The sequence below is a fragment of the Elgaria multicarinata genome, chromosome 21 (genome assembly GCF_023053635.1).
Source record: "Elgaria multicarinata webbii isolate HBS135686 ecotype San Diego chromosome 21, rElgMul1.1.pri, whole genome shotgun sequence".
Lineage (NCBI taxonomy): Eukaryota > Metazoa > Chordata > Lepidosauria > Squamata > Anguidae > Elgaria > Elgaria multicarinata.
In genome coordinates, this window is record NC_086191.1 from 10,458,080 (window position 1) to 10,483,497 (window position 25,418).

The 25,418-nt window shown below is 47.5% G+C and overlaps 1 protein-coding gene and 1 long non-coding RNA gene across 3 annotated transcripts; one reads left to right on the forward strand and one right to left on the reverse strand.

Annotated features, from left to right (window-relative positions):
* Nucleotides 1–1,265: 1,265 nt before the first annotated feature.
* On the forward strand, nt 1,266–17,145 carry SYT11 (synaptotagmin 11). 2 transcript variants are annotated; one of them, XM_063145771.1, is made up of 4 exons: nt 1,266–1,412; nt 9,486–10,309; nt 16,016–16,139; nt 16,787–17,145. In XM_063145771.1, exons 1-4 carry the CDS (start codon nt 1,379–1,381, stop codon nt 17,095–17,097), a joined length of 1,293 nt encoding a protein of 430 aa, XP_063001841.1. In that variant the 5' UTR covers nt 1,266–1,378; the 3' UTR covers nt 17,098–17,145. The 2 variants fall into 2 exon arrangements, with proteins under 2 accessions (XP_063001841.1, XP_063001842.1); XM_063145772.1 differs by having other exon boundaries at nt 16,016–16,136.
* Nucleotides 17,146–17,348: 203 nt separating this feature from the next.
* On the reverse strand, nt 17,349–24,083 carry LOC134412022 (uncharacterized). Its single transcript, XR_010026381.1, has 2 exons — nt 23,977–24,083; nt 17,349–17,623 (listed from the first exon to the last, which is right to left on the reverse strand). It is a non-coding gene; the product is annotated as an uncharacterized LOC134412022 (long non-coding RNA).
* Nucleotides 24,084–25,418: the final 1,335 nt, after the last annotated feature.

Consider the following 25,418-nt stretch of genomic DNA (forward strand, 5'->3'; position numbering starts at 1 on the left):
ATGATACTTACTCCTGAGTTCATATGTAGGATTGTGCTGCAAGATTGCAATCCTATAGCTGTTTACCTGCGAGTAAACCCCATTGCACTTGATGGGGTTTAAGTCTGAGAGAACATGCCTAAGATTATACTGCAAGAGGATACACCAAAAAGCCATGCGGAAAAGTGTGTTTTAGGAGGGATATGAAGGAATGTGTTAATATTTTTTATTCTTTATTTCCAGACAGGGAGCCCTGTTAGTCTGCCTTCATGTATTACATTTCTATACCGGCCAATAGACAAAGCTCTCTGGGCAGACTACAAAGATTAAAAACCTTAAAAAGGCAGTAGTGTGCATAATATAAAACCTGCTTAGCTACAAAAATACAAACAGAGCAGACGCACATACAAAGAAGTATCCAAACAATATCCCGTGACATGATTTAAAACCTAATATATGCTGCCAAATGCCTGGGAATAGAGGAATGTCTTAACCTGGCACCAAAAAGATAACAAAGTTGGCACCAGGCAGGCTTCGCTAGGGGGTTTATTCCATAACTGAGGAGCCACCACCAAGAAAGCCCTCTCCCTCGTTGCCACCTTCTGAGCCTTCCTCAGAGGCTGACAAGCGTAGTGTACAGGTAGATCCATGCTGGGAGAGGCACTCCATTAGGTATTGCAATCCTGGGATGAGTAAGGCTTTATAGCACCTTGAATCAGGCTCAAACACCACCTTGAACCAGGCTCAAAAACCAACAGGCAGCCAATGTAAGTGGGCCAGAATCAGTGCTATATTCGGAGCCTGTTGCAGCAAAAAATGATATTATTGTATGTAGCACGCCAGAGGTTTAAATACAATTTAATACATGCTGCAATTGAATTGCCATTCTAAATATCAGCTCTGATTAGAAAATGTTGCCAATGTCTACGATAAATATTTATATCCTGAGAAAAGGCATTGTCTAGCAAGCCCGGTTTGCAAAGGGCTCTGCAATTCGTGCCATGAGCCAGCCACCACCAACAGCTGCAGGCATCGCCCAGCCCGGCTCCTCCAGCAAAGGTCGAGGCCGGGAGGGGGCAGCGGTGCCTGCCTGCCCACCGCCCATGACCGACCCGCGCTACCTCCAGACAGAGAACCCCCCCTCCCCGCTCCGAGCCGCCCTGCCGAGTCACCGTCGGGCGAGTTCGGAAGGGAGGGGAGGCGTGGCTTCCCCGCTCGCAGGAGGCGGAGGCGGGTCCTTGCCCGGGGATCGTTCGAAGTGGGCGGAGCTAGCGCTGCATCAGGACCAGTCGCCTGCGCCTGCATCTCTGTTGGGACTCAGAGCATCCTCGGCGCCGGCAGAAGCAGCGCTGCCGCCGCATCTGCTGAAGGGGCCTCCTGCGCGCGTCAGGCCGCCGCCATGGCAGAGATCGCCAGCGTCCGCCCCAGCTTCGGTGAGTGGGCCCGGGGGAGGCTACTGCTGCTGCTGCTGCGCAATGCCACCTTTCTTCTCCGCCTTGCCCCCCCCCCACTCCACCCAACACATCTTCTTCTCGCCCGCCTCACAACGCAAACACTGGGCTTATCCTAGGCGCCATGGCCAGCATCTTGAGCCTTCCCCCCCTCCCCAAATCCCGCTCAGGCCTGCCCTTGGCATCCCCCCATCATGATACGACCAGGGGCAGCTGTGGAAGCCCCACACTGCCACAAACAGCCCTTGCCGCCGGGCCTTGCGACTTGGCATCACCACATCACCACCTGCCCTCCCCTCTCCCGGCATTGCCAGCCTCTACATACACACATTAAAAGACAACAACACAGGCCCCTCAGCCGCACACAGCGTAGCAGGCCACGAAGATACCAGGCCATCACCAACACCACTCCACTCCTCTTCCTCCCTGCTATATTAGGATATTTGGACTCATGCTCATCGCTGCAAGAGAGGAGAGGGGGTCAAGGAGCCCCACCACCACAAACACGCAGTTTGAGAACACCTCCATGAATATATGGAAGTGAAATCTTATACATACCTGCTCATCAGTTAATCCCAATTAATTCATGGGGGCTTACTCCCAGGTAAGCAGAGATAGGATTGCAGCCTAAAACACTGTCTAAAAGATTGCCTCCTTCCTCCCCGCACTTCTTCAGTTCCCCTGTTGCTGTTCATATTCAGCAAGCAAGCACCGGAAAAAAAAACACCTGACAACAACCAACCTCCCCATCTTTCTGGGCTTTGGCAGCATTATCCTCTCCCTAAACACACACACACACACACTCCCAGCCATGCTCAGTATCACTCAGTCTTCCATTTCCCTTCAGAAAAAAAAATATTTTAAGAAATAAATAAACAACCAGGCCTTGGGCAGAGTCGAAATCTTAATATCAGCCATCCTCCCACCCTGGGGACATGCCAGCTCCCACATCCTGGCCCACGCTTCCTCCCTCTGCAGATCCCCTGCCAAGACCCTCCGTGTTCATCATGCTCTTCTGTGTTCTCCCTCCTCTTCGGTCCTACCTCCCGCCCCCGCCCCACCTTGTGCACGGGCGTGCCCAGCCTTGAGATCTTTCTGGGCCGGTGCCAGGGGCAGAGATGGCTGGGAGGGGGGCGAGGCGAGGCGAGGCATTGCCCTTCGGCCTGATCCCCTCCTCCTCTCCCCATCCCTGCGGTGGGGGTCTGGGGGAGGAGGGAGCAGGTGCAGACGGGTGGCTCGGAGGAGGGTGGGATGACGTGATGTCTATTCCGGGCCAGGCGGTGCCCCGGCCCCTTTTCTATCTTAGAGGGGGGGAGGGAATTCTGGCTTTGTTTGTTGCCCCCATTTTTTGCAGGGGATGTGGGGCAGCTGGATCTGGAGCATGGGGAGTGAGGCTATGCATACACCCCAAGCTCCGTAAGGTGGGGAAGTCCTTGCTCATCACCCACATGTTTCTCCTCCCACAACTAAAGAGAAAGGAATTGCACAGATATACTAGCATGATGCCCTGTAACCTGACCTCCCCCCACCCCACATAGTTGCTCCCCGTGAGTATTCACCTAGAGACAGAAAGTAACTTCTGAACCCTGGAAGCTGCCCCACCCTCCACTGAACATTCTGTAGGGTTTTAACTCTGGGCTTCTGGGCTATACTGGGGTATTCTGACCCGTCTCCCACCCACTCCAATTTGTACCTATAGAATGATGGACCACTGCGTCCATCACCGTGGCATCCAGGTGGTTCCTCTTTGCCAGGTTGCAGCAAAGTTTCTGGCAGGAGGAATGACTATAAAAGCTTGAAGGAAAACAATAAAGCTATTAATTTCCCCCACCCCACCCCCAAGATATACTGAAATGCATAGGATTTCCATGTGTATTTGTAAGCCTTTGATTGATTTCTCCCCCACCCTTGAAACCTGTACCATTCAGCTAAAAATCTGTTTATTTCATGTGTTAATTCTGCTGTACAAAAATAGAACGCAATATAAATCACTTGCCACACAACGGCAATTGTGAAAGAGGATCAACCTTGCATCTCTAGACAGACGTGGAATGTTCTTACGTTAATTAAATCCCTCTGAATTTTATTTATTTATTATCACCAAAGTGCAGTTTTTTTATAGTCCTCTGGGGCACAATGCTGTTGTTGTGCTGTCGCCATAAAGCCAAACAGGCATGCAAATGTGACAGCATCCTATTCTGCCCGGATAAGTTGCACAAATGAAAATAACACCATTTTTAGTCTGGATTTAATTTGTCCAGAGTAAATGCCACCAACGGGTTCCTAGACTTGCAATCATTAATGTGGAATAGAGTCTCCACCTCATGCACAAGCATACGTAGAAGAGGGACACCCACACACACACACACCTTGTTTATCTGGGATGGTCTCTAAGTGGATTGAAAAAGAAGCAATCTGGTTTAGACAGACCTCAGTACGTGGCCTCAATTAGATTGTGTGTAAAACTACTGAGGGTGCTGTTCAACCCGTTTAAAAATATGGAAGGTTATTATGGGAGCTGTAATACAATGGCGATGACTTTAGAGTGCCCAGCTCCACAGGACTGAAACTTAGCTGAACAGCCAAGCCCCCCTTCAGTTCTCTGCATCTTATTTTTCTATGTTGTTCTTGTTTTCCAACCCTTTAATTTCAGCCCAGTGCTACGGGAATGGCAAACACCTCTATTATTGTCCCCACTAAATTCATACACCTTGCAAAAATAAACACACACACACACACACCAAGGAGGATAAAGCTGCCCATGCATAGAAAACCATTACTATATACAAGATGTTGGTATTACAGCCCCACACAAATGTAGCTGCTTCATGCTCCACATATCAGACTTCTGCCCTAAAGCCATGATGGCTAGAAACTTATTCCCTTAAAAAGAATGTCATATGCTTGGGTGCCACATATAAAACGTACATGAATGGGTGGGTGGGAAGGATAAATTGTGGGAGAACCAAAAACCAAAGCAAACCCCAGAAAATTATATTTGATCATTGTTTATAAAGGTCTTGTTAAAATCCCAATTAAAACTGAAAGATAGAGAAGGCATAAACAAATGCTAATGGAGCCAACCTATTACTCAGCCCCCAAAATCCACCCCAACGAGAGAGGTTCCAAGGGTGCTCAGATTTTGATAAGTTTTTTTTTCTAAAGTAGAGAATGTACATCCCAACTGTTCCTCTTTAATCTGTAGGCTCCTTGGGGCAGAGACCTGAATTTCTGAATGGCACCATGTACATTGAGGGTGCTACATAAACTCTTGTTGGTAATAGGGACAGAACCCTATTTTCTGGTGTGTGACCCTTTTAACTTACTGCCTTTTGGGGAACTGCTGGATGGGTAGAAGTTACATCTCTCATTAAAAGAGTTGGGGGGGGCAAGTGCATTTTGATTCGAGTGTGAGGGCAGAGAGGCGGAATGCCAGTCCCCTCTCCCATAATCGCCTGTCCAGAGAATACATGCGCCCAAATGTGTTTCAATTGCAGCTGTTCTGTAAGAAGTACAACTAGGTCCATTGTGTGTGTGGATCTATTAAAGCATTCTTGAGTGTTGCTGTCTGTTTGTTTTTTAGTAAACTGTTACATTACAGCGGAGAAGAGAATCCAAAACTATGTAATGGCGGGGCGGAAAAGTGTCAGGCAGTGACCATGTTTGGAGCATTGAGTGACGGGTGCACAAAAGTTGCCCTGTTTCATCCATGAAGCATTGGAGGATAATGCTGGTTCATGGGTGTAAGTCAGCCTTCACCCAACCTGGAGCCCTCCAGATGATTTGGACTACAACTCCCAGCATTCTTGGCCACTGGCCATGCAGTCCAAAAGTTCTGGAGAACACCAGGTTGGGAAAACCAGTGTAAGTGAACCTATCAAGACAGTGGGAAGGAAATTGTTTCTTTGATGTGAATGTTGGTAGATCTGATTTTTGTGAGCACCACTGTATATATAATTCCATTCATTTCTGATGCTCAGACTCTGCAAGCCATTGCTTATTTAGCCCAAACGGCACCATCTGCACATGAGAGGAAGGTATCCGCAGGCATGGGGTAATCTTAAGATTTGCAAAAGTATATATAAAAAAAAAATTAGAAAAAGTCTGAAGTGTGGGGAGGGGGAGCCCATAAAAAAAAATCCAATCAGGGCTGAGTATGCTCAGTGGCTGTACAATGCTGGCTGGCTATTGGGGAGGCAAAAATGGAAAAGAGTCAAAGGGTGTGATGGAGTATCCTGAACAGGAATGCTCAACACTACAACACTTTTGGGGTGGGTGGGAGCTCCCACTGTTAGTAATAGTAATACCAACAAGAGTTTATGTAGCACCCTCAATGCACATGGTGCCATTCAGAAATTCAGGTCTCTGCCCCAAGGAGCCTTCAGATTAAATGTCATTTGTCCCACGGAGGCACAGGAAAAGGTTGCAAGCAACAAAGGATGGGAGAGGAATAGGAGAGGCCAAAGCATCATGGGATAAATGAGAGCAAATGGGCTTGCTAGTACTCTGGGTTTGTTTTTGGTTTGCCATGAGTGCTAAGGCACTAATCCGAGAGAGAGGGGAGTAGTGGGTAGCACCATGTAGGTATTTTGGAAGGCAGTTCTAGGCATAAGGGTTCAGCAAGGGAGAAAGGGTGAAGGCACTGAAGCAGGAAAAGAGGGCTCTACCTTTTCCCACCAGCCTGCTGTGGAGTCCCATTCCGATTGGAGAAGGCTTTGCTCTGCGCCGTAGGGAATGGCAGCCGTCCCGTGGACCACTAGCTCTGAACTGGCGCTCTCCATACTGTGGTCTTTCAGGGCTTTGCAAGTGGTGATGAGCCCACTGAAACCACAACAGCCCACCCACCAGCTATACAATTGCAGCCCTCCTACCAGGCGCTTGTCACTCACACACACACACACACACACCCAGTTTTGAGGTCCAAGACAGGCAGAAAAAGGTTTATTAAACCTCCGATGGGGCCACCATACATGCTGATTTGGGGCTGATGGGTCATAAATTGTGCAGGGCTGTCCTTTTTGCTTCCTGCATGCTGTTAGCCCAGGACAGGAGTAGGTAACGTGTGTCCGTCCCCCGTGACTCTATTTTTGGAACTCGTTTTTTTTAATTTAACACATTTTCTTACCAGCAACTGGTATTACTGTAAGATAGATTTCTGTCGGAGATCTAAACTGTGGTTTCAAATGAGTTGTTTAATGTGTTGGGGCACAGACCTCACCTTTGCTTTGTATTCAGTCATTTGGGCAAGTTACTTGTCCTTTACCATGCCTCCCATGTGGTGGCACCCAGGACAGTTTCTCAAAAGTGCCCACAACAGAAAAGGGTCGCCTAGCCCCTACCAAATGGGACAGTGACCCCCCTGCCTGTCCCCTGCCCACTCCTGACAGAGAGATCACCCCACAATCAGGTACATTTTCTCCACTGCAACCAAGTACCACACGTGGTCTCCTCCTGTACTTATCCAGCAACCTCAGTAGAAAGAATTGGGTCTTTTTATTCTATCAAACAAGAGGCAACTGAGTCGATCGGGGTGATGTCATCAGCACAGCTGAGGTCATCTCTTTGTGTTTTATGACTTGGGCATTACATTCCATGGTTACCTTCTGTAGAAAACGTCCTAGAGGCAGAGAGAGCTACACAATACACACTCTCCAAAGCCACAGTGTATGACTGTGTTAGTGAGGACTGGCTGCCAATAAACATCTGGGCCCAGTTAAAAGCTCTAGTGTCAATCTTTAAAGCCCTAAACAGATTGTGTTATTTGAAGCATCGCCTTCACCCACACAATCCTGCCCGTATGTTAAAATCTGCCTCAGGGGTCCTTCTCAAGTGCCTAACATGAAGATTGATTCGCTTGGTGGGCACAATGGATAGGGCCCTCTCAGTGGTGGCCCCCCAAACTGTGGAACTCTTTATTTATTTATAGTATTTTTATCCCGCACCTCAGCCAAAAGGCTCTCGGAACGGCTTACAATGTATCAATAAAGAAGACAGTCCCTACCCTCAGGCTTACATTCTAAAAAAAAGAAATGACACACAAGGAAAAGTGGATGGGGAGGGAAGAGGGAGAAAATAAAAAGAAATAAAACTCTGGTCCCATTGACTTATACTTTGCGCCTTCAGGCAAGCTCTGAAGACCTTCGTTTTCAATGCTGACTTTAACTGAGGTTGTAATTAGCTTCGTATTTTTGAACGGCATCTCAATGGACACTGTGGACCAGTTCAGACATAAGGATCCAGACATAATTATTCAGAGGAAATTATGGGGAATGAACAAGTTTGCTGGTGGATGATGCTCCAGCGGAAGTGGCTAAGCAAGCTGGAAAACCTCCATCTGTGGGGTGTACAGTATTACGCCTGAACCAGGATCCCTGACTGGTTGCTCTCCAAACAAGCCAGAATCATAAGCCAAGAACAAACCCTGGCTTATGATGCTAGCTTGTTAGGAGAGCAACCAGCCAGAGATTCCAGTTTGGACGTAACGCTAAACAAATCATGGATGGAGGCTTCCCAGTTTGTTTAGCCTCTCCCACTGGCAGACGGAGCCAAGTGAAAGCAGTCGAGTAGCGCGTACCAGCATGCTTCCTTGCTCCCAATACCCAGCCAGTATGTTTGTTAATGCTGCTCAGGGCTTTGTTGTCGCTTTGTGAAAAAGCAACTAAAAATACATTAGATAAATTATAGATTTTGCACACATGATGCTATAGGGAAAAGGGAAGCTGGCTTAGGTCTCTCTTGCCCAGTATTGTCCACTTGGACTAGCAGCAGTCCTCTGGGGTTTTCAGGCAGGGTGATCATAGGATTCAAACCGGGGGCCTTCTGCCTACAAAACCTGTGCTCTAACCACTGAGCTATGGTGCTATATGCAAATTACTGCCTGATATATTAACTTGCTGATTTCAAGGTCTGAGTTATCATGGCATTCAGGATATATATGCAAAGACTTGGCTGATAGCAAAGAGCTACAGGAGCCATGGGCCAGGAACCCAGAAAGTGAAAGAGACCTGGAATGGACCAGGAGCACAGAAAGTGAAAGGGAATGAGGGGATCAAAAGGACGGATAGCGGCAGAAACGCCGTTTGGTGCCACAACTTGCAGCAAACAATGGCGATTCGTTTTTTTAAAAAATGTCCTCCAAGTCCATGAGGGCTAGAAACCTGGAATATTTTTGAAATGAAATGCTCAGGCCTTCGGGGAGAGTCAAATAGAGAGCTTTGGCTATTGGGCGGTATAAAAATGTAATAAATAAATAAATAAATACTCTATGCCAGGTTTTATGCTTCATGTGTAAATGCAAACAGCCTGGCTCGTAACTTAGGCAAGCAGTTATTGATGAAAACAGAAGAGAAAATATATACTGTATAACATTCCCATGTGCTCTGCTGCTGAACTATGGTTCTTCCCCTAAAGATCAAATAAGAGGCCAGTCCCTGTGGTTTTAACTAAAGGGCCCCAGTCCTCATGGTTCTCAATGAAGGACTGATTTGAAATGGGAAGTTGTTTTCTACTGAGTCAGACCAGTAGCCCTTCTTGCTCAGTCCTGTCCACACTGACTGGCAGCACCTCTGCAGAGTTTTGGAGACAGGCCTTTTCCCAACCCTAACCAGAAATGCCAGTGAGTTATGGCTTTTCCTAATGGGAATATAGGAAGGTGCTTTATACCAAGTCAGAACATAGAATCATAGAATAGCAGAGTTGGAAGGGGCCTACAAGGCCATCGAGTCCAACCCCCTGCTCAACGCAGGAATCCACCCTAAAGCATCCCTGACAGAGGGTTGTCCAGCTGCCTCTTGAAGGCCTCTAGTGTGGGAGAGCCCACCACCTCCCAAGGTGACGGGTTCCACTGTCGTACTGCTCTAACAGTCAGAAAACAAGGGGATTTTCTACCTGCAAATCATGCGCTTGACCACTGCGCTGCAGCCCTTCTCTGAAAAGCGGGCGGAGGGGGGCTGCCTATGAACCAGCAGGGTGGATGCACTCCAGTTTCTCTTAGGCACCAGGTAGCAAATGACTGGCCCCTTTTCTGATTCACCTCCTCCCTCTTCCCCTTCACAGATGTCTCCCCGATCGTGGCAGGCCTCATCGGCGCCACTGTTTTGGTGGTGTCTGTCTCCGTCACCGTGTTTGTGTGGACGTGCTGCCACCAACAAGCCGAGAAGAAGCACAAGACCCCTCCTTACAAGTTCATACACATGCTGAAAGGCATCAGCATCTATCCGGAGACACTGAGCAACAAGAAGAAAATAATACGGATCCGGCGAGACAAGACGGGCACCGCCACGAAGGACGGAAGCGGCAACCTGCTGGTGGATGCGGTGGAAGCCGGGTTAATGGGGTCTGACAAAACGTCCAATGGGTTAAGCCCGGTCCCTTGCATCAACCAGCTTCCAATCAAAGTGGATTACGGAGAAGAACTCAGTCCGGATCAAAGCTTGACTCCAGCAGGCAGCAAAACGTCCTCTCAGTCATCCCCAGAAGAGGAGGTCATGCTAGGGACGCTGACCTTCTCCGTGGACTACAACTTCCCAAAGAAGGCCTTGGTTGTGACCATCCAAGAAGCCCACGGGCTGCCGGTCATGGATGAGCACAATCAGGGCTCTGACCCCTACATCAAGATGACAATCCTGCCAGACAAGAGGCACCGAGTGAAGACGCGCGTCCTTCGCAAGACCTTGGACCCCGTCTTCGACGAGACCTTCACCTTTTACGGGATCCCCTACAGCCAGCTCCAGGACTTGGTGCTTCATTTCCTGGTGCTGAGCTTCGACCGCTTTTCCCGAGACGACGTCATCGGAGAGGTGATGGTGCCACTCGCTGGGGTGGATCCCAGCACCGGAAAGGTCCATTTAACCAGGGAGATAATCAAAAGGAACATACAGGTAGGAACATTGGTGTCCAGATGTTTCATTAAGGGGAAGAAACTTTGTTATCTTTCCGTACCTAGATGGGGTCAGGAAGTGGTTTGGACACAGTTGGGTAAGAGTTAAAGGGCAAGAGGAAATGCATCACCGAAACGGTAGTGCAAAAGAGGGCTGAGATCGGCATTAAAAATGCATGTGCTAATTTGCACGTATGTATGCAAATTCAGTATGATTATTTTCCACTCTCTCATATAACACCAGAACTCGGTCATCTAATCAAGCTCAATGGTGGGAGATTTTGGGCAGATAAAAGGAAAGATTTCTTCACACAGCACGTAGCCAAACTATGACGTAGCGATGGCCATCAATTTGGATGGCTTTGAAAGGGGATTGGACAAATTCCTGGAGGAATTGGGCTACCAGTCCTGATGCCTATATGCTACCTCCAGTATTTATATACCGCTCCACAGCCGAAGCTCTCTGGGCTGTTTACGACAGTTAAAAATGGTAAACATTACAAAGTATCACAGGCAATCTGCCTAGGTGCACCAATTGCTGGGGAACATGGGTGGGAGGGTGCTGTTGCACTCACGTCCTGCTTGTGGGTTTCCCGTGGGCAGCTGATTGGCCACTGTGGGAAAAGATGGACCCTTGGTCTGATCCAGCAGGGCTCCTCTTACGTTCTTACATTCTTAGTGATGGCCACCAACATTGAAATGGGATCAGGCAAGGCTAAAGTCACTGCGGCTATATACTACCTCCGAGATCAGAGGCAGTATGGACATGACCGGGGAGGGTGCAATTCCACACTGCCCCACTGGTGCAGGTAGTAAAGCTACCAGAATCCCTGATACTCATCCTCTTGCAATGGCCTTCCCCCTCCCTTCTTCCTAATTAACACAGTGTGTTATTAAGATATTCACGAGAGGCCTTCCTTCTCTTAAGGGTGTGTGGTTTTCATTCAGTGGTGGCGCCACGACGGCTCGACCCTGTCCCACAAGACCTCTTCCCTATATTAGGGGTGGGCAGAAGGTAGCTCCGGATCTCCTGGGAAACCCCCAGATGACTGGAAGAAGATAGGCGAGGATTTCTGACTCCAAATTGTTTAACAATAACGGCAACCAGATTAGATTGCTGAAAATGAACGATGCTTGGGGTACCCAGGAAATGGATTCCCCCATGTGGAAGGATTATGAGCTCCATTCAGTTCTGGGATTCAATTGCTGGGTTCAGATTTCTTCTCTTCTAAGCGTAGTTAAAACAACAACAACAAAGTAGACCCCCTATGCGTGATTCAGCAGAAAAAAGTCCTACAACTCACAGCATTCCCCAGCCAGCGCGGTTCTTTTTCGGGTAACTCAAATTCCTCGCATTCCTCCCAAGTTGTACATAAGAGGATGGATCCCGGGTCTGGAAGCATTTCTAGGTACATTCACCCTTTTTCTCCTACAAAGAGGAGAGCGGGCGGTGTGTGGGTGTGTGTAGCAGCAGCATCTGTTTTGTAACTTGGAATTGCATGGAATCCAGACCAGACTTCACGGACTGGGCGCATTCCAGACGACTACAATGCTTATCGCCCCCAACTGCACAGTCCATGGGTAATGGGGGCTGTAGTCCAACACAACTAGAGAACATCCCCCTCCCCACACCTCCCCTCCAAGAGGGGTAGGGTGATGCCCTCCAGTTGTGGGGAATGCTAGGGCAAATGCTGTCCTGGGTGGTGGAAATGGGACCATGAGCAATAATGCACAGAGCGCAGAGCATGCGAGGACAGAAATCAGACCCAGGATTGGGGTCAGCAGACTCAGCAGCCTTAGACGCAATCGGTAGAAAGCAGCCGGATCAGCATTATGAAGGCGCTTCGGAGAGCACAGAGCTTTGACTTGACGATGAACTACTACGGCAGATAAACACGACGTAAAAATGTTGCACTGTGCAATCCTTCTAATAGGGCGAGTGTGGCTGTTAAGCCCGTAACTTAGCAAATGGAATCATGGTTGGAGGCTAAAGCAGAGGTCCTTGGGAGTCCTGATGGTTACGTGCTACCTCCAGTATCCGAGGCAGTAACCCTATGTGTAGCAGTTGCTGGGGAACATGGGTGGGAGGGTGCTGTTGCACCATGTCCTTCTTTGTTGGTCTCTGGTCGACAGCTGGTGGGCCACAGTGTGAACAGACCCTCGGTCTGATCCAGCAGCGCTCTTCTTATGTTCTTATGAGTCCCTCTTGATGTACGCAATTACATGTGAGCTCCACTGAACTTTGGAACCATGTACCATTCATCTCCTTACAGTAGGCCAGAGGTAGGGAGCGCTCAGCCTGGTAAATAAAAGTTGGTATGTGACATACGAAATCAGAACGATGTAATGTTGTAATGTTGAAGTGTGGGATGTCTCATTCGTAAAAGCTTGAAAACATTTTTGAGGGAGCTCCTAAGGGCTTTGCGGTGGAAACAGCTTTGTGGGCTACCTCTGGAGTGGAATATAACGATCGTCTCTGCCAGTGGAACAGTCAGACGTGGGACTCAATGCTCTTTTGGGAGCAAATTGTCACATGGAATCCAGTGTGAGCTAAGCATGTGCAGATGTTTGCATGTTGCTCCCAGAGAGAGTAGGAATAAACATAAATATTTTAACAGTGCAATCCTATGCATGCTTATTGATTGCCAAAAAAAAAGGTGACTACTTAGAAGGAAGTCCCGTTGAGTTCAACAAGACATACTCCCAGGTATAGGATAGGATTGGAGCCCACTCAAAGTAGATTCAAGAAATCTTCAGGCTTCAACACTGAAGTTGCAATTGAATGCAAACTTCCCTGGGAGCAAGCCTCCCTGGACATAGTAAGGCTTACTTCTGAGTAAATACAGTCGTGCTGTAAGGCTAGTGTAGCTAAGTGGCTAAAGACACAATACTATGCATGCTTAAATGGAGAAAGAAGTCCTACAATTCCCAGCATCCCCCAGCCTGCCTTGCTGGGAGTTGTAGGGCTCCCTGCCGCAACACCCATCTAAACATGCCCAGGATTGTGCCTCTCTGCTATTGTCAGGAAGCAGAAGGGAACCTCTTCGTCAACTCTTAAATGAAAACTTGAAGAAGTCTAGAAATGTCTTTGATTAGGCAGGGTAGAAATTGTTAAAATAAAAATAAGTCCAGTTTCAATGGGATGACACACTGCTCCATGCTATTTTATTTTATTTTATTTTATTTTTAAACCAAGTCAGCTTTGGGCTCGTAAACGCACTGCTGTGTCTCGCCGTCAAGCTTGTGCCATTTAATGTCCCTTCTGGGCAGCCGTTCTTCCAGGCTCTAATGGGGTTTAACTAATACGAACATCGGAAGCTGCCTTATACGGAGTCAGACCACTGATCCATATTAGCCCAGTATTGTTGACACTGACTGGCAGCAGTGGATGTCCAGGGTTGCAGGTCGGATTCTTTCCTAGCCCTACCTGGAGATGCCAGCGATCGAATTTGGGACCTTCTGTATGCAAAGCGGCAGCTCTGCCATGGAGCTTTCAGCTAAAATAAATGGCTGTTTTTTATACTTTTGGCTCTGCCCCTTTTTATACTTTTGGCCCCGCCCACCATTGGAATGTGGGCCCCCCCAACAAACATTTCTCCGAAATGGAATTTAGTCCTTGGGCTGAAAGAGGTTCTTTCCGCTCCTGTTCTGTTCCTCCCAGTTGAAGGGTGCGGTGGAATAGCAACACTCACGCCTCGCAGGAATCGTTTTCCCCAGACCCTCACTGTAACATTTCAGCCATACCCTTGGAAGCGCCATGAAGGAGGCTGGAAAGTCAGGGAAAACCCTGAATCCCGGCAGTCGTAAGTCCTAGGTATCCACGGGGTGAGTTTCCGCTTGAGTTTACCCCTAGACTAGACCCCCCTTCCACTTGCGATTCTGGGAAGCAGCTAGGGCAGGCACTGCTCTGGACAATGGTCCCCCCAGGCCAGGGCAATCCCAAAGCCCTGAATCTAGGACACGATGGTCATGGCAACCCAGCCATAGCTATTCACGGGCTTAACTGTGGCTTTGTAACACTTGGCAAAGGCTCCGGTTTATTTCCACCATATTAACTCCCTTTCAACAAAGGCAGGTCTTTCCAGCCTTCCCCCACTTTTTCCACCCCCCCTCCTCCTTCAAAAGCTATGGACAAGTCAGCTACCGCCAAGAAGCATTTAAGGACACAGTGAAAGCACAGAAAATGTAAACAATAAAACACAAGGCCTCCCGGTTCTCACCGATCGTCGAGTTTTCTGGTGATGTCGATTAACAAATACAGAGAAAAATAATAACAAATGTAAATCTATAAAAATAAAAAAGAGGTATGTGCCTGTCAGCTCCACAACTCCAAGACTGTGAAAACTAGACACCCGAAACATGGCATGCATACTAAGAAGAGCCTAGGGGTAATGCACCTTGGAGTGATTTTGATTCTTAAATGCATTAATTAATTTTAATTAATTTAAATGCGCCCATGTGGTTGAAGTCTGCAGTAACGTCTTCTGCCACTAGCAATCTTCCCTAATTTTTGTTTATTATCAGTTGGGGCCTGGGCAGCTTGCCACTCAAGCTTCATAGTTAAGCCTATCAAGTCTATAAAAACTATGCACTGGAGACGGATGTCCAGACGAGGGTTTTGACGTAAGATATCCTCGACTTACAGTGTATGCTGTGCCAGGAATAGCCCACTGGTAAGATTGCATGGGCAAGGCCCTCTTCAGTGCCATGCATCTTGATGGCTAATGACGATGGGAAAAGTAAGGTAGTGTATACATGATGGTAGTGCACAAATTGTGCACAGTTCAGGGAAGTGGATAAGGAGTTGTTTTTCCTCTCACATTCATAACACTAGGACCCAAAGGCCTCATCCCATGAAGCTAAAGGGCAGGAGGTTCAGGACAGACACAAGGAAGAGCTTCTTCACATGGTTAAGACTACGGATAGTTGCGTCCGCGCGGTGTCATGATGGCCACCAAATGGGATGGCTTTAAAGAGGGATTAGACAAATTCGTAGAGAAGACGACTATAAATGGCTACTTGTCCTGATGGCTATATATAATGTGCTGTTTTTAGTCATTGCTTATTTATTTTCTGTTTAATGTATTGTACACCATCCAGGGAACTTGGGTTATTGGGTTTTTCCCTACACAGACACTTATATAAAACCTCCAGTATTAGAGGCACTATACCAGTTTCCGGGGAGCACGAACAGGAGGGTGCTCTTCTGCTGCTTTCAGTCATTGTTTCTAAGGGCCGTGGCTCAATGGCAGCGCCCCCGCTTCGCTTGCAGAAGGCCCCAGTGTCGATCCCTGGCATCTCCAGGCAGAGTTAGGACAGAACCCACCCCCAAAACCCCAGAGAGCCGCTGCTGCTGCCAGTCAATGTAGGCAATATTGGGTTAGATGGACCCATGGTCTGACTCGATTTAAGGCAGCTTTTGATGTTCCTTTCCTGCTTATGGGCTTCCCATGGGGGCCTCTGGTTGGCCCTTGTGGAACAGAATGCTGGGCTAGGGAGGCCTTCCGTCTGAGGTGGCCTGTCCTTCCCCTTCATAAGCCTGTCCTGAATCCTCAGTAGCAATCTCTCCCTAGCCTGCCGGTTCTGCTCTTCTAGCAGCCACCATCTTTCTACCTGAAGTGGAGCTATCGCGGGATGGGGCAAGACTGGCCACCCTGGCTCTTTGCGGCTGTCATTCTGAGGATGTTTGTCCTTGTCCTTTTTCCAGAAATGCATCAGCAGAGGGGAGCTGCAGGTGTCCTTGTCTTACCAGCCTGTCGCCCAGAGGATGACTGTGGTAGTACTCAAGGCGAGACATCTGCCCAAGATGGACATCACCGGTCTCTCAGGTAGAAGCTATTTACTCCAGCTCAGATCTTGATTTCCTTGCACTCTGTTTGAAGGTTCTTGGTGCAGGTTGCTTTAGTTGGCAGCTCCCAATGCTGCTTAGACAGATTCATGGAGGAGAAGAGATCTACCAATGGCTATTGTCCATGATACCTAGTTAGAACCATCATGTACTTTGTCCAGTTTAGGAGCTTTCGAGACATATCTGTGGGGACTATTATGTTTGGCTAGATGGGCCTCTGAATGAACCAGCTGGGCTGAGGTTTTTGCTGGGAAGTCCTCCTGCAAGGTGGAATCCCAGCATTCTAGAGTAGGAGGAAGATTCCTTGGAGGTCCTCCAGGATGACCTTCTGCATTGTGACAAGGGAAATGAAACGAGTGTGGGTGAAGATGTGGATGGGGTCCGATATGCAACAGGCCCCTGCTGGGATGTGGGCCCTCATGCCTACCCTTGACGACGGCCATGGGGCACAGTGTTCGGCCCTGTGCTCCCTTCCAGCTGCTGCATGTCTTGTGTTGAGTCTCGCATTCTGACGTTTGGGAGCACATGGGAACAATGTAAGATGGGTTTATGGGAATTGGCCCGGGAAGGCCCCCCCTGCCTCGTTATTGGCCTGCATTATTCGCCTCCTCCTGTTCTTCTCTCCCGCAGATCCCTACGTCAAGGTGAACGTGTACTACGGCAGGAAGCGCATTGCCAAAAAGAAGACTCACGTCAAGAAGTGCACTTTGAATCCCATCTTCAACGAGTCCTTCATTTACGACATCCCCGTGGATCTCCTCCCCGACGTCAGCATTGAGTTTCTGGTCATCGACTTTGACCGCACCACGAAAAACGAGGTGGTCGGGCGGCTCATCCTGGGGGCGCACAGCGTGACAGCGGGCGGCGTGGAACACTGGCGGGAAGTGTGCGAGAGCCCCCGGAAGCAAATCGCCAAGTGGCACAGCTTGAGCGAATATTAGCAGGGTAAGCAGAGGGCGCTGAGCGCTTGGACGTAAATCCCCACCCCACCCCACGTGCAAAAAGACTCTTGACCTTCTTTCCCCCACCCTCCTCCCTTCCGTTTTAGTCATAGAACTAAAAGTTCCCGTAAGAAGCAGCTAATTGGTTCTCTCTATAGTGACGTTAAACTTTTGCAGGGCACACACACACACACACAAATTCTAAAAAAACAAAACTACAAAAAACCAAAAACACAAAAAAACCAACAAAAAAAGAGCATTAATTTTAATAATACCACAAAACATATATATGATAATAAAAAAGATGGCGTAACCACACTATTGCATGCTGAATACAAAAGTTTTTTTTTTAAAGAAAAAAACCACAAAAAAAAAATTAGTATAACTTACCGATATCAAGGCACAGTTTTTAATACGATTTATCTGTCACTATGAAAGTCGTGTTTTGTGCTGAAGTGTCTTTGTTGGAATTCACCACAACTGGGCTATTCAGCTTCTCTCCCAAGGTTTCCTTTTCCTTTTCTTCCTTTAAAAAAAGAAGAAAATCCTGGTATTGAATCACTGGTTCTTTGTTTGTCTCCCCACCACCCTGTTAATTTTTTTTTACCGTTTTTGTGATTTGGGTGAACTAATTCTGTTGGTATGTATGCAATGGTTTAAGCACCTGTCCTGGGGCAAAGAGATACCTTTGTGGGGGCAGGGAGGAGAAAGAGAGAAGGAAATGTCTCTCTTGAATGACAGCTGCTCTTGAAAAAGAGGATCCTGGAATAATTCCATTCTCCCTACTGATCACACATCTCATGGTCTGTAACACTGGGCCGTGCTCTGCACTGCAACCTTCTCTGAGCTGGCCTTTCTCCTTCCTCCACAGTGAATGGAAGCAGGTCTCTTCGCTGCTGTTCTTCATGAGCACGAAAGCCCCCACACCCTCACCCTTCAGTTGTACTGCCCTGAGCAACGACCTAGTCTGCCCATATATATGGTTGAGCCAGCCTGATCAATAGGCTACACCTAGACAGGGTGGTGTCTGCATTTATCCTAATGCTGTCAGGGGTGGGGAGGGATGCCAGACAGGACAATTTCACAAAGATCCCACCTCCCAAGGTTGTTGCTTATTAGTATTCTTGTTTATTATTAATTGGGGCCTGGGCAGCGTGCCACTCAAGCTTCACAGCTAAGCCTATTAAGTCTATGAAAATATGCACTGGAAATCTATGTCCAGACGAGGGTTTGGACACAGATCATAGAATCATAGAATAGCAGAGTTGGAAGGGGTCTACAAGGCCATCTAGTCCAACCCCCTGCTCAATGCAGGAATCCACCCTAAAGCATCCCTGACAGATGCTTGTCCAGCTTGAAGGCCTCTAGTGTGGGAGAGCCCACAACCTAGGTAACGGATTCCACCTTCGCACTGCTCTAACAGTCAGGAAGTTTTTCCTGATGTCCAGCCGGAATCTGGCTTCCTTTAACTTGAGCCCGTTATTCCGTGTCCTGCACTCTGGGAGGATCGAGAAGAGATCCTCCCAGATATACTCAATTTACAGTGTATCTTGTGCCAGGAATGGCCCACTGAACTAAAACTGATTGGGAATGGAGGGTGCAAGCTTTCAAGGTAACGCAGAAGCCATCACCAGGCAGAATAACAAGCCTGCCTGCTGAAGAGCTCTCTGCAATCCAGAAGCCTGCGCCTTCCACGTCTGCAGAGGAAAGCTGTTTCCCCCCTGCCTCTTTTGCAAATCAGCAGCTGTCTGCAAAGCCACGCAGACCCAAGTTTAGGGGAAAAGGTGCACAGGAAGCCCACAGGTGTTTCAGTATTTGCTAAGTCACATCCGCACGCATCTAGTCGTCGTCCTGTGCCCTGCATCATGTAAATACTGTATCATAAGTTAAAACAAGAAAGTAGGGGAAATAATTTCAGTAGTGGGGAGGCATCTTTGCTGCAGGAAGAGATGGACAGGCAGGGTTCACACTCCGTCCCAACTTTAAAAAAATAGCAGTTGGGGGAGTGTTTTTTTTCTTTTGGAGGGGGGAGTAAGCTCTTGGAAACTCCGCCCCCTCTCATCTACCCCAGACATGGCGATTGGGACAATGATGTTTCATTCCTTCCTTGTTCTTTTTTCTGAGGCCGGAAACAGACTAAAGCAGAAGTGGGGGAACCTCTAGCCCCCCCAGATGTTGTTGGACTACAATTCCCATCATTCCTGTTGCCCATGCGGGCTGGGGCTGATGGGGACCAACAGTACTTGTAGAGCCATAGGTTCCCCACTGCTGTAGGGTAAGTTCATTTTTTCTCAGAATGCAGGCTTTCATTTCACCCTTTTTGCATCGGCCAAACAGGCATTGCAGTTTCCTTGCAATGCTTCCCAAATCTGCCAAAGCCCTTGCGGCCAGAGAAAACGGTGGGGCCAAAGAAGCAGGTGTGTACGCCATAGCAAGTGATGCCTCTCCCCACCCAATTCTCTTAAAAAACAGCTACCCATCGCCCGCGTGAGAGGGATCTATTTCAGCCGCCTTTTCTGGGGAAACGCAGTAGCAATTAAGTGGCAAACTCCAGTCTTTACTGTTTGTTCTCTTCGGAATCGCTTACCCGCAAGACACACACACACACACAAATATTGCCCTTCCGTTGCTTTCCTTAATGCTATTCAAAGCAGTTTGCCGTATTATCGTCTGAAGCAACACGTGTTGTTTTGCCAGGGAGTTTATTACAAGTTTCACATTCCACAAGAGAAATGTCACACAGAGACGTCTCCCAAAGCTGATGATGGGATGCCCCAACCTAGTCCTGCACACGCTCTCTAAAAATGCACATAGGGGCCCAATTCCGATGTCATGACTACCCATGGGTTGTTTTAACCATAGGTAGTTTGACTCGCCCACTTTGCTAAGGAACCCAGGAACCCATTCCCGGATGGTACACAGTGATGTCCGAACCCAGAACTCTGGTTTAGTGAAGGAGAAACAACCCAGAACATAAATCCATGGTTTGTTGTTCGGTTAAAACTCTGGGTTGTTTCTCCCTTAACAACCCAGAGTTCCAGGTTCACATATCATGGAAGCAACCCAGGAACAAGGTGTTCCTGAGTTGTTTAGCATGCTGGAAGAAAAGCGGAAGCAGCCAAGCTGTTGGAGGCAGCACACAAAAGCAGTCAGAAATACCATTGGTTAAAACAACCTTTGGGTAGCTATTGTATTTGAACCAGGGCATGGAGTCTTATCCAGGACTAACAGAGACCTACTGCCCGCACTGACATTGAACCAATGGCAGCCCACACTCGCCACGATGGCACCGAACAAGGCCCAAGCATCTTGTATCCAATGTTATTTATATCTCTTGGTAATCCTAGAGCTCAAAAAGGTCCTCCCTACCTCCGTACTCTTGATTTGAAACACACTGCCCACCCACTTTATTCTGCACTGCAATCACTGGCTGCAAACTCCAGGCCAAAAGGCTCTGAGATTGTAGCCCTTTCCCCATAGATTAGGGGTGGTAAATCAGTTAGACTCTGACTCCCATCAGCCTCAGCTATTGCTGGGAGTTGTAGCCCAACCACAGCTGGAGGGCTGCAGGTTCCCCACCCCATCTTAGAGTGTGGACAGCAGGGGAGGCTTTTGCCAGCCAATGACTTCCACTCCCAAGCCCAAGGCGGCAGCTCTTTCAAAGGGCTCTAGAACGGTTCACACTGGGAAGGTGGGGCTTAAAGAGCCCTTTGCCAGCTGCTGTGAGTCAATGGGCAGAGCCAACGCTCTGCTGACTTCAGAACACGATCCCATTAAGACTTCCTTGGGGGCTAAATTCTCAGTGAAGCGTTCGCAGAACCCCACGCTGGTGACCAGACGTCGCCCTGACTTCATTATGACTTCTTCCTGGCCACGCTTCTGCCAAAGGAAGAATTCAAGCACGTCACCCCAACGATCCTGGACTACAGCTCCCAACATTCCTGACCCTTGGCTGTGCGGGTGGGAGTTGGGAGTCCAAAGCATCTGGTTAGGAAAGGCAGCTTTGCGTCAAAAGCCTTGCTCCTTGGATCCAAACTAGCTTGCTCTCTCCAGGACCAGCCCTAGCAACAGACAGGGTGAGGTGGCTACTTCAGGCAGGTGATCCTACGGCTTGTGTGCATATGGACTGGGCTGTGTGTGTGGTAGCAAATGGTGGCAAGGTACTGGAGGATAGTTGGGTCACATGGCCTGGCCTGCACCCAATAAGCTAGCCTGCTGCCCTCAGGCAATGTTGTCCTATGGCCAGCATCAAAGTAGGGTTCAGCTGCCGGTCCAGTTGTCTTCTGTACTTGGAATTTGAAGGGTGCCATCTCGTCTCCCTGACGACTAGGGGCCAGCTTCTATCAAATCAAAACCTCACAAAGTTCCCCCTTTTTACTTTCCAGCGCAAATATAATACACCTTTCTAAAGGCTAAATCTCTCTCCTTCCTCCAACCATGAAGAAAAAATATATATAAAGTTGTTGTCAAGGAAACATGCTCAGGGTTAAATAGACTTAGGCTTATTGCAGGGGTGGGGAATCAGTGGCCCTTCAGGCGGTTTGGGGATTCCAACTCCCATCAGGCCCAGCTGGCATGGCCAGGGATGATTGGAGTTGTAGTCCAGCAACACATGAAGGGCTACAGGTTCTCCACCTCAGGCTTATTGGGCATATGTGAACAGTACCATTATTCCTCAGGAATAATGGGAAAATAAAGAGGGTCAGATAACTTTTTTAATATATATATATATATATATAAATATAAATATATGTGTAAAACTGATCATTTGTGACAGCTGCCTCACCGTGAAATCTCCCAGATGTGGGTCATTTTTGGTTTAGATTTTTTTTTCCCTTTTTCCTATACTTTTCACCTTGTGTCTATTGTAAAATGAAAAATAAAAACAAAACAAACAAAAAATCTTGGACAAGTTACAATTTTGTGTCAAAACAAAAGAAGTGTAAGAAAAAAAAATTAACTTGAACCGTGTACAACTGCATAATGCTGTAATGCTATCCTAACAAATATGTAATGCTATCTGTAATGTCAAAATTGTTTTAACGCACATTGAGCGTTCAAATAAAAATGGAGTCACTTTAAATTTAGTTACTGAGCGCAGAATTGATTTTGATATCGCAAAAAAACCCACCTGCAGCTTCGTTATTAATGGATCACAGCTCAGTGGTACACTACAAACATACCTTGCATACCTTACCTCCAACGCGGAGGAACCTCTAGCCCTCCAGAAATTGTTGAGGGAGGGAAATTAGGAAGATAAAGACAAAGGAGGAGAGAGAAAAACAGAAAGGAGGACAGTTACCTAATGCAAAATGCAGGGAGATCAGGCGATTCCCATCCATCAGATAGGGATACGAACAAGAACCTTGGAATGAGAGCCGTTGCCAGAACTCAGGAGGGCGTCCACCAGCAGGAACATGGGGTCATGGGACACAGAGAGAGGCACCCAGCCGAGAGTTTCAAGAGGGACTTGGGAAAAGCTGCTGCCAGGGAGATTGCTCTCAAAAGTGCACTAAATACTTGGGAGGAGGTACCAGGTATGGTTTTTTTGTGGGGGAAACAAGGTCAGTAGACCAGAAGACACACACAGGGCTTTGCCCCTTACCATATCCAGAAGATCCATTGCTCTATGGGGCAGGGGTAGGTAATCTAAGGCCACCCAGAAGGTTTGGATTACAACTCCTGTCATCCTTGACTATTAACTATGCCGACGGGCTGATGGGAATTGTATTACAACAAATTTGGAAGGCATTGGGTTGCCTACCTCTGCGCTGGGATATTAAGGGTAGGGCATTCATCGCTATTTCAATGGAGAGTGGGGAGGCACAGAGCCCACATCTATGATGCACAGGGACCATGAAGAAGAATGGAAGCACTCAGGGCAAGTTACTTTACTCTAAAGGCATTTTGCTTTGGAAGCAGTGTACTTGGTGAAAAGACAAGGCTGTTTGCCAAAGAAGCAGCCAGAGCACAGGGGTGGAGCACCTACTTTACACGTGAAAGGACCCAGGAGCAGGTAGGTAACAGGTGATTGGAAAGAGCTTTCTCTGCCTGAAATGCTGGAGTCACCACAGCTCAGGAGAGTCAATAGTGGCCTAGACCTTCCCCTCCTGCACTTTGAAGTGGGACAGGCCATCTCATCCTTATCAATTTTCCATTTAAGTGCCTGGGCCATTAACAGCCATTAGGATCAAGACTGGATACACAACACCAAATGATTTAGGGCGGTTAAAAACAAAAAGGGCCAGTGAAGAGCTCCAGAAGTATTTCTCCAAACTAGGGCAAAGGACACTAAAACAGCAAATGTGGCTTAATGTAAGGAATTGTAAAGTGATGCATACCATGGCAAACAAAAATCGTAACTTCATGTCTATGCTGACAGGGTCTCAGCTGACCAGGAAAGGGATACTGGGGCAGCGGTGGACAGCTCAACAAAAATGTCAAGCCAGTGTGTGGCTGTTGGGGGACGGAAGCAAATTCCATGCTGGCGATCATTAGAAATTGAATAATAAATAAATAAAACCGTGTAATGCCCTTATAAAACTCTATGGTGCAATCACACTTAGAATACTGCCCAGTTCTGGTCACCACACTCCAAGAAGGATATTGTAGAGCCAAAGGAGGTGCAGAAAAGGGCAACCAAAATTATCGAGAAACTGTTGCATTTGGGGTTTTTTCATCCCTCTCTCATAATAGGACCCAGAATCATCCCATGAAGCAGACTGGTGGGAGACTTAGGAGACAGCGAGCAGTAAAATCACAAATTCGCTACAAGTAGTAGCGATGGTTGCCCACTTGGAAAAGCTTTAAAGAGGGATTAGACAAATTCATGGAGGATAAAGCTACCAATGCCTACTAGTCATGATCACTGTATATTACCTCCAGGATCAGAAGCAAGAAGTCTCTCAATACCAGTTGCTGGGGAACATGAGCAGGAGAGTGCCGCCGTGGTCAAGTTGTGCTTTTGGACTTCTCTCAGGGGCGCTTTTGCCACTGTGAAAACAGAATGCTGGACTTTACAAACCTTTGGTCTGCTCAAGCTCAGTTCTTATATGTTTTTATCTCACTGCAAACAGGGCAAAGGATGTGTGCGTATGTGTGTGTGTGTGTTGCCACTTGGGGGCACAGGAATAGCGCTACAGTAAAGTCTTTACTTTGCTCACTGTTATTATTTATCCCACAATGCCTGTCCAAGATTTCTGCACTTCCTCTGCTATTTTTCCCTACTGTAGCAGAATTTTGTAAGATTTAAAGTTGAGGAATTAATTCTCTGCCATTGAGCTCAAGGGGAAGCCACCTAGTGGTTGTTTCGGCCATGACCGTCACATATAGCTTCCCCTCCTCTTGTGCGTACGCGCACGGGGTTGCGCAGTCTCACTTAAAAGGCATTACCTCATCCTCTTTTCCTGTTCCATTTGTCTACTGTGACAAGAGGCATCAAACTCCCTCGGGGAAAGAACACAAATCCCCATTTTTCATTCACGCCCTCTTGGTGGAATAAACACAAAACTCTTTTCAACTCTGGAGGAAAACTTAATAGGTTAGCAAGATGTCCAACAGGGAAAATGGAAATGTCCAGAGAGGTTGCTGTGTTAGTCCATTGCAGAAAATAAAACAGAACAAAAAAGGAAGAGCCTTGTGTTAATTGGTTTAATCAATACCAGGCTGTTTGTGTTATCTGTAACAACTGTTTTGGGAATGGCCAGTGTTAATAACGTGATTGTTATGGTCTATATTTTCTCCATTTAATTTCCCTCTGACCAGTTTACAATTCCACACACCCACATGAACCATGCATATAAATACACATCTGTAACCCAGAAGAATACTTCACGCAATTGATGAAATGCTACAGTTCAGGAAAGCTTATGCCACAATAAATTTCTTAAGTCTTTAAGGAGAGATAGTTTCCTTAGTTTTTATTTTGTATTGTTTTATTGTAATTTTAGTGAATGTGTTCGTTTTTAGTGTGCTTCTCTGAAATCACCACCCTCCCCATGGTATCTAGCCAATACAAGTTCAAGCCTATTTCTCCCCTTCACGTTTTCCCACCTGGAGCATCATCTATGATGTAAAAACAAAACAGGAAACTTCCAAACGTTGGACTGTGAAACCAGACAAAAAACACACACCACACCCAAAAGTATAACTGGTAGCAGAAGTTGGATCATACAAACGCGCAAGATTAGGAACTACCAAACGTAATGCAACCTGAAGAGACTAAAGAGGTGTTATTTCAGAGGTTTAAGACCTAACAACAAAAGATGGCAATTCTATTAGTGCAGGCTTCCCAACCTGGTATCCTCCAGATGCTTTAGACT

What these genes read in the sequence shown, in the direction of transcription:
- SYT11 (XM_063145771.1), top strand. Translation starts at nt 1,379, where the DNA reads ATGGCAGAGATCGCCAGCGTCCGCCCCAGCTTCG. An exon ending in CAGCGTCCGCCCCAGCTTCG is followed by an intron (nt 1,413 to 9,485) that starts GTGAGTGGGCCC and finishes TCCCCTTCACAG; the next exon opens with ATGTCTCCCCGATCGTGGCA. An exon ending in CATCACCGGTCTCTCAGGTA is followed by an intron (nt 16,140 to 16,786) that starts GAAGCTATTTAC and finishes TCTCTCCCGCAG; the next exon opens with ATCCCTACGTCAAGGTGAAC.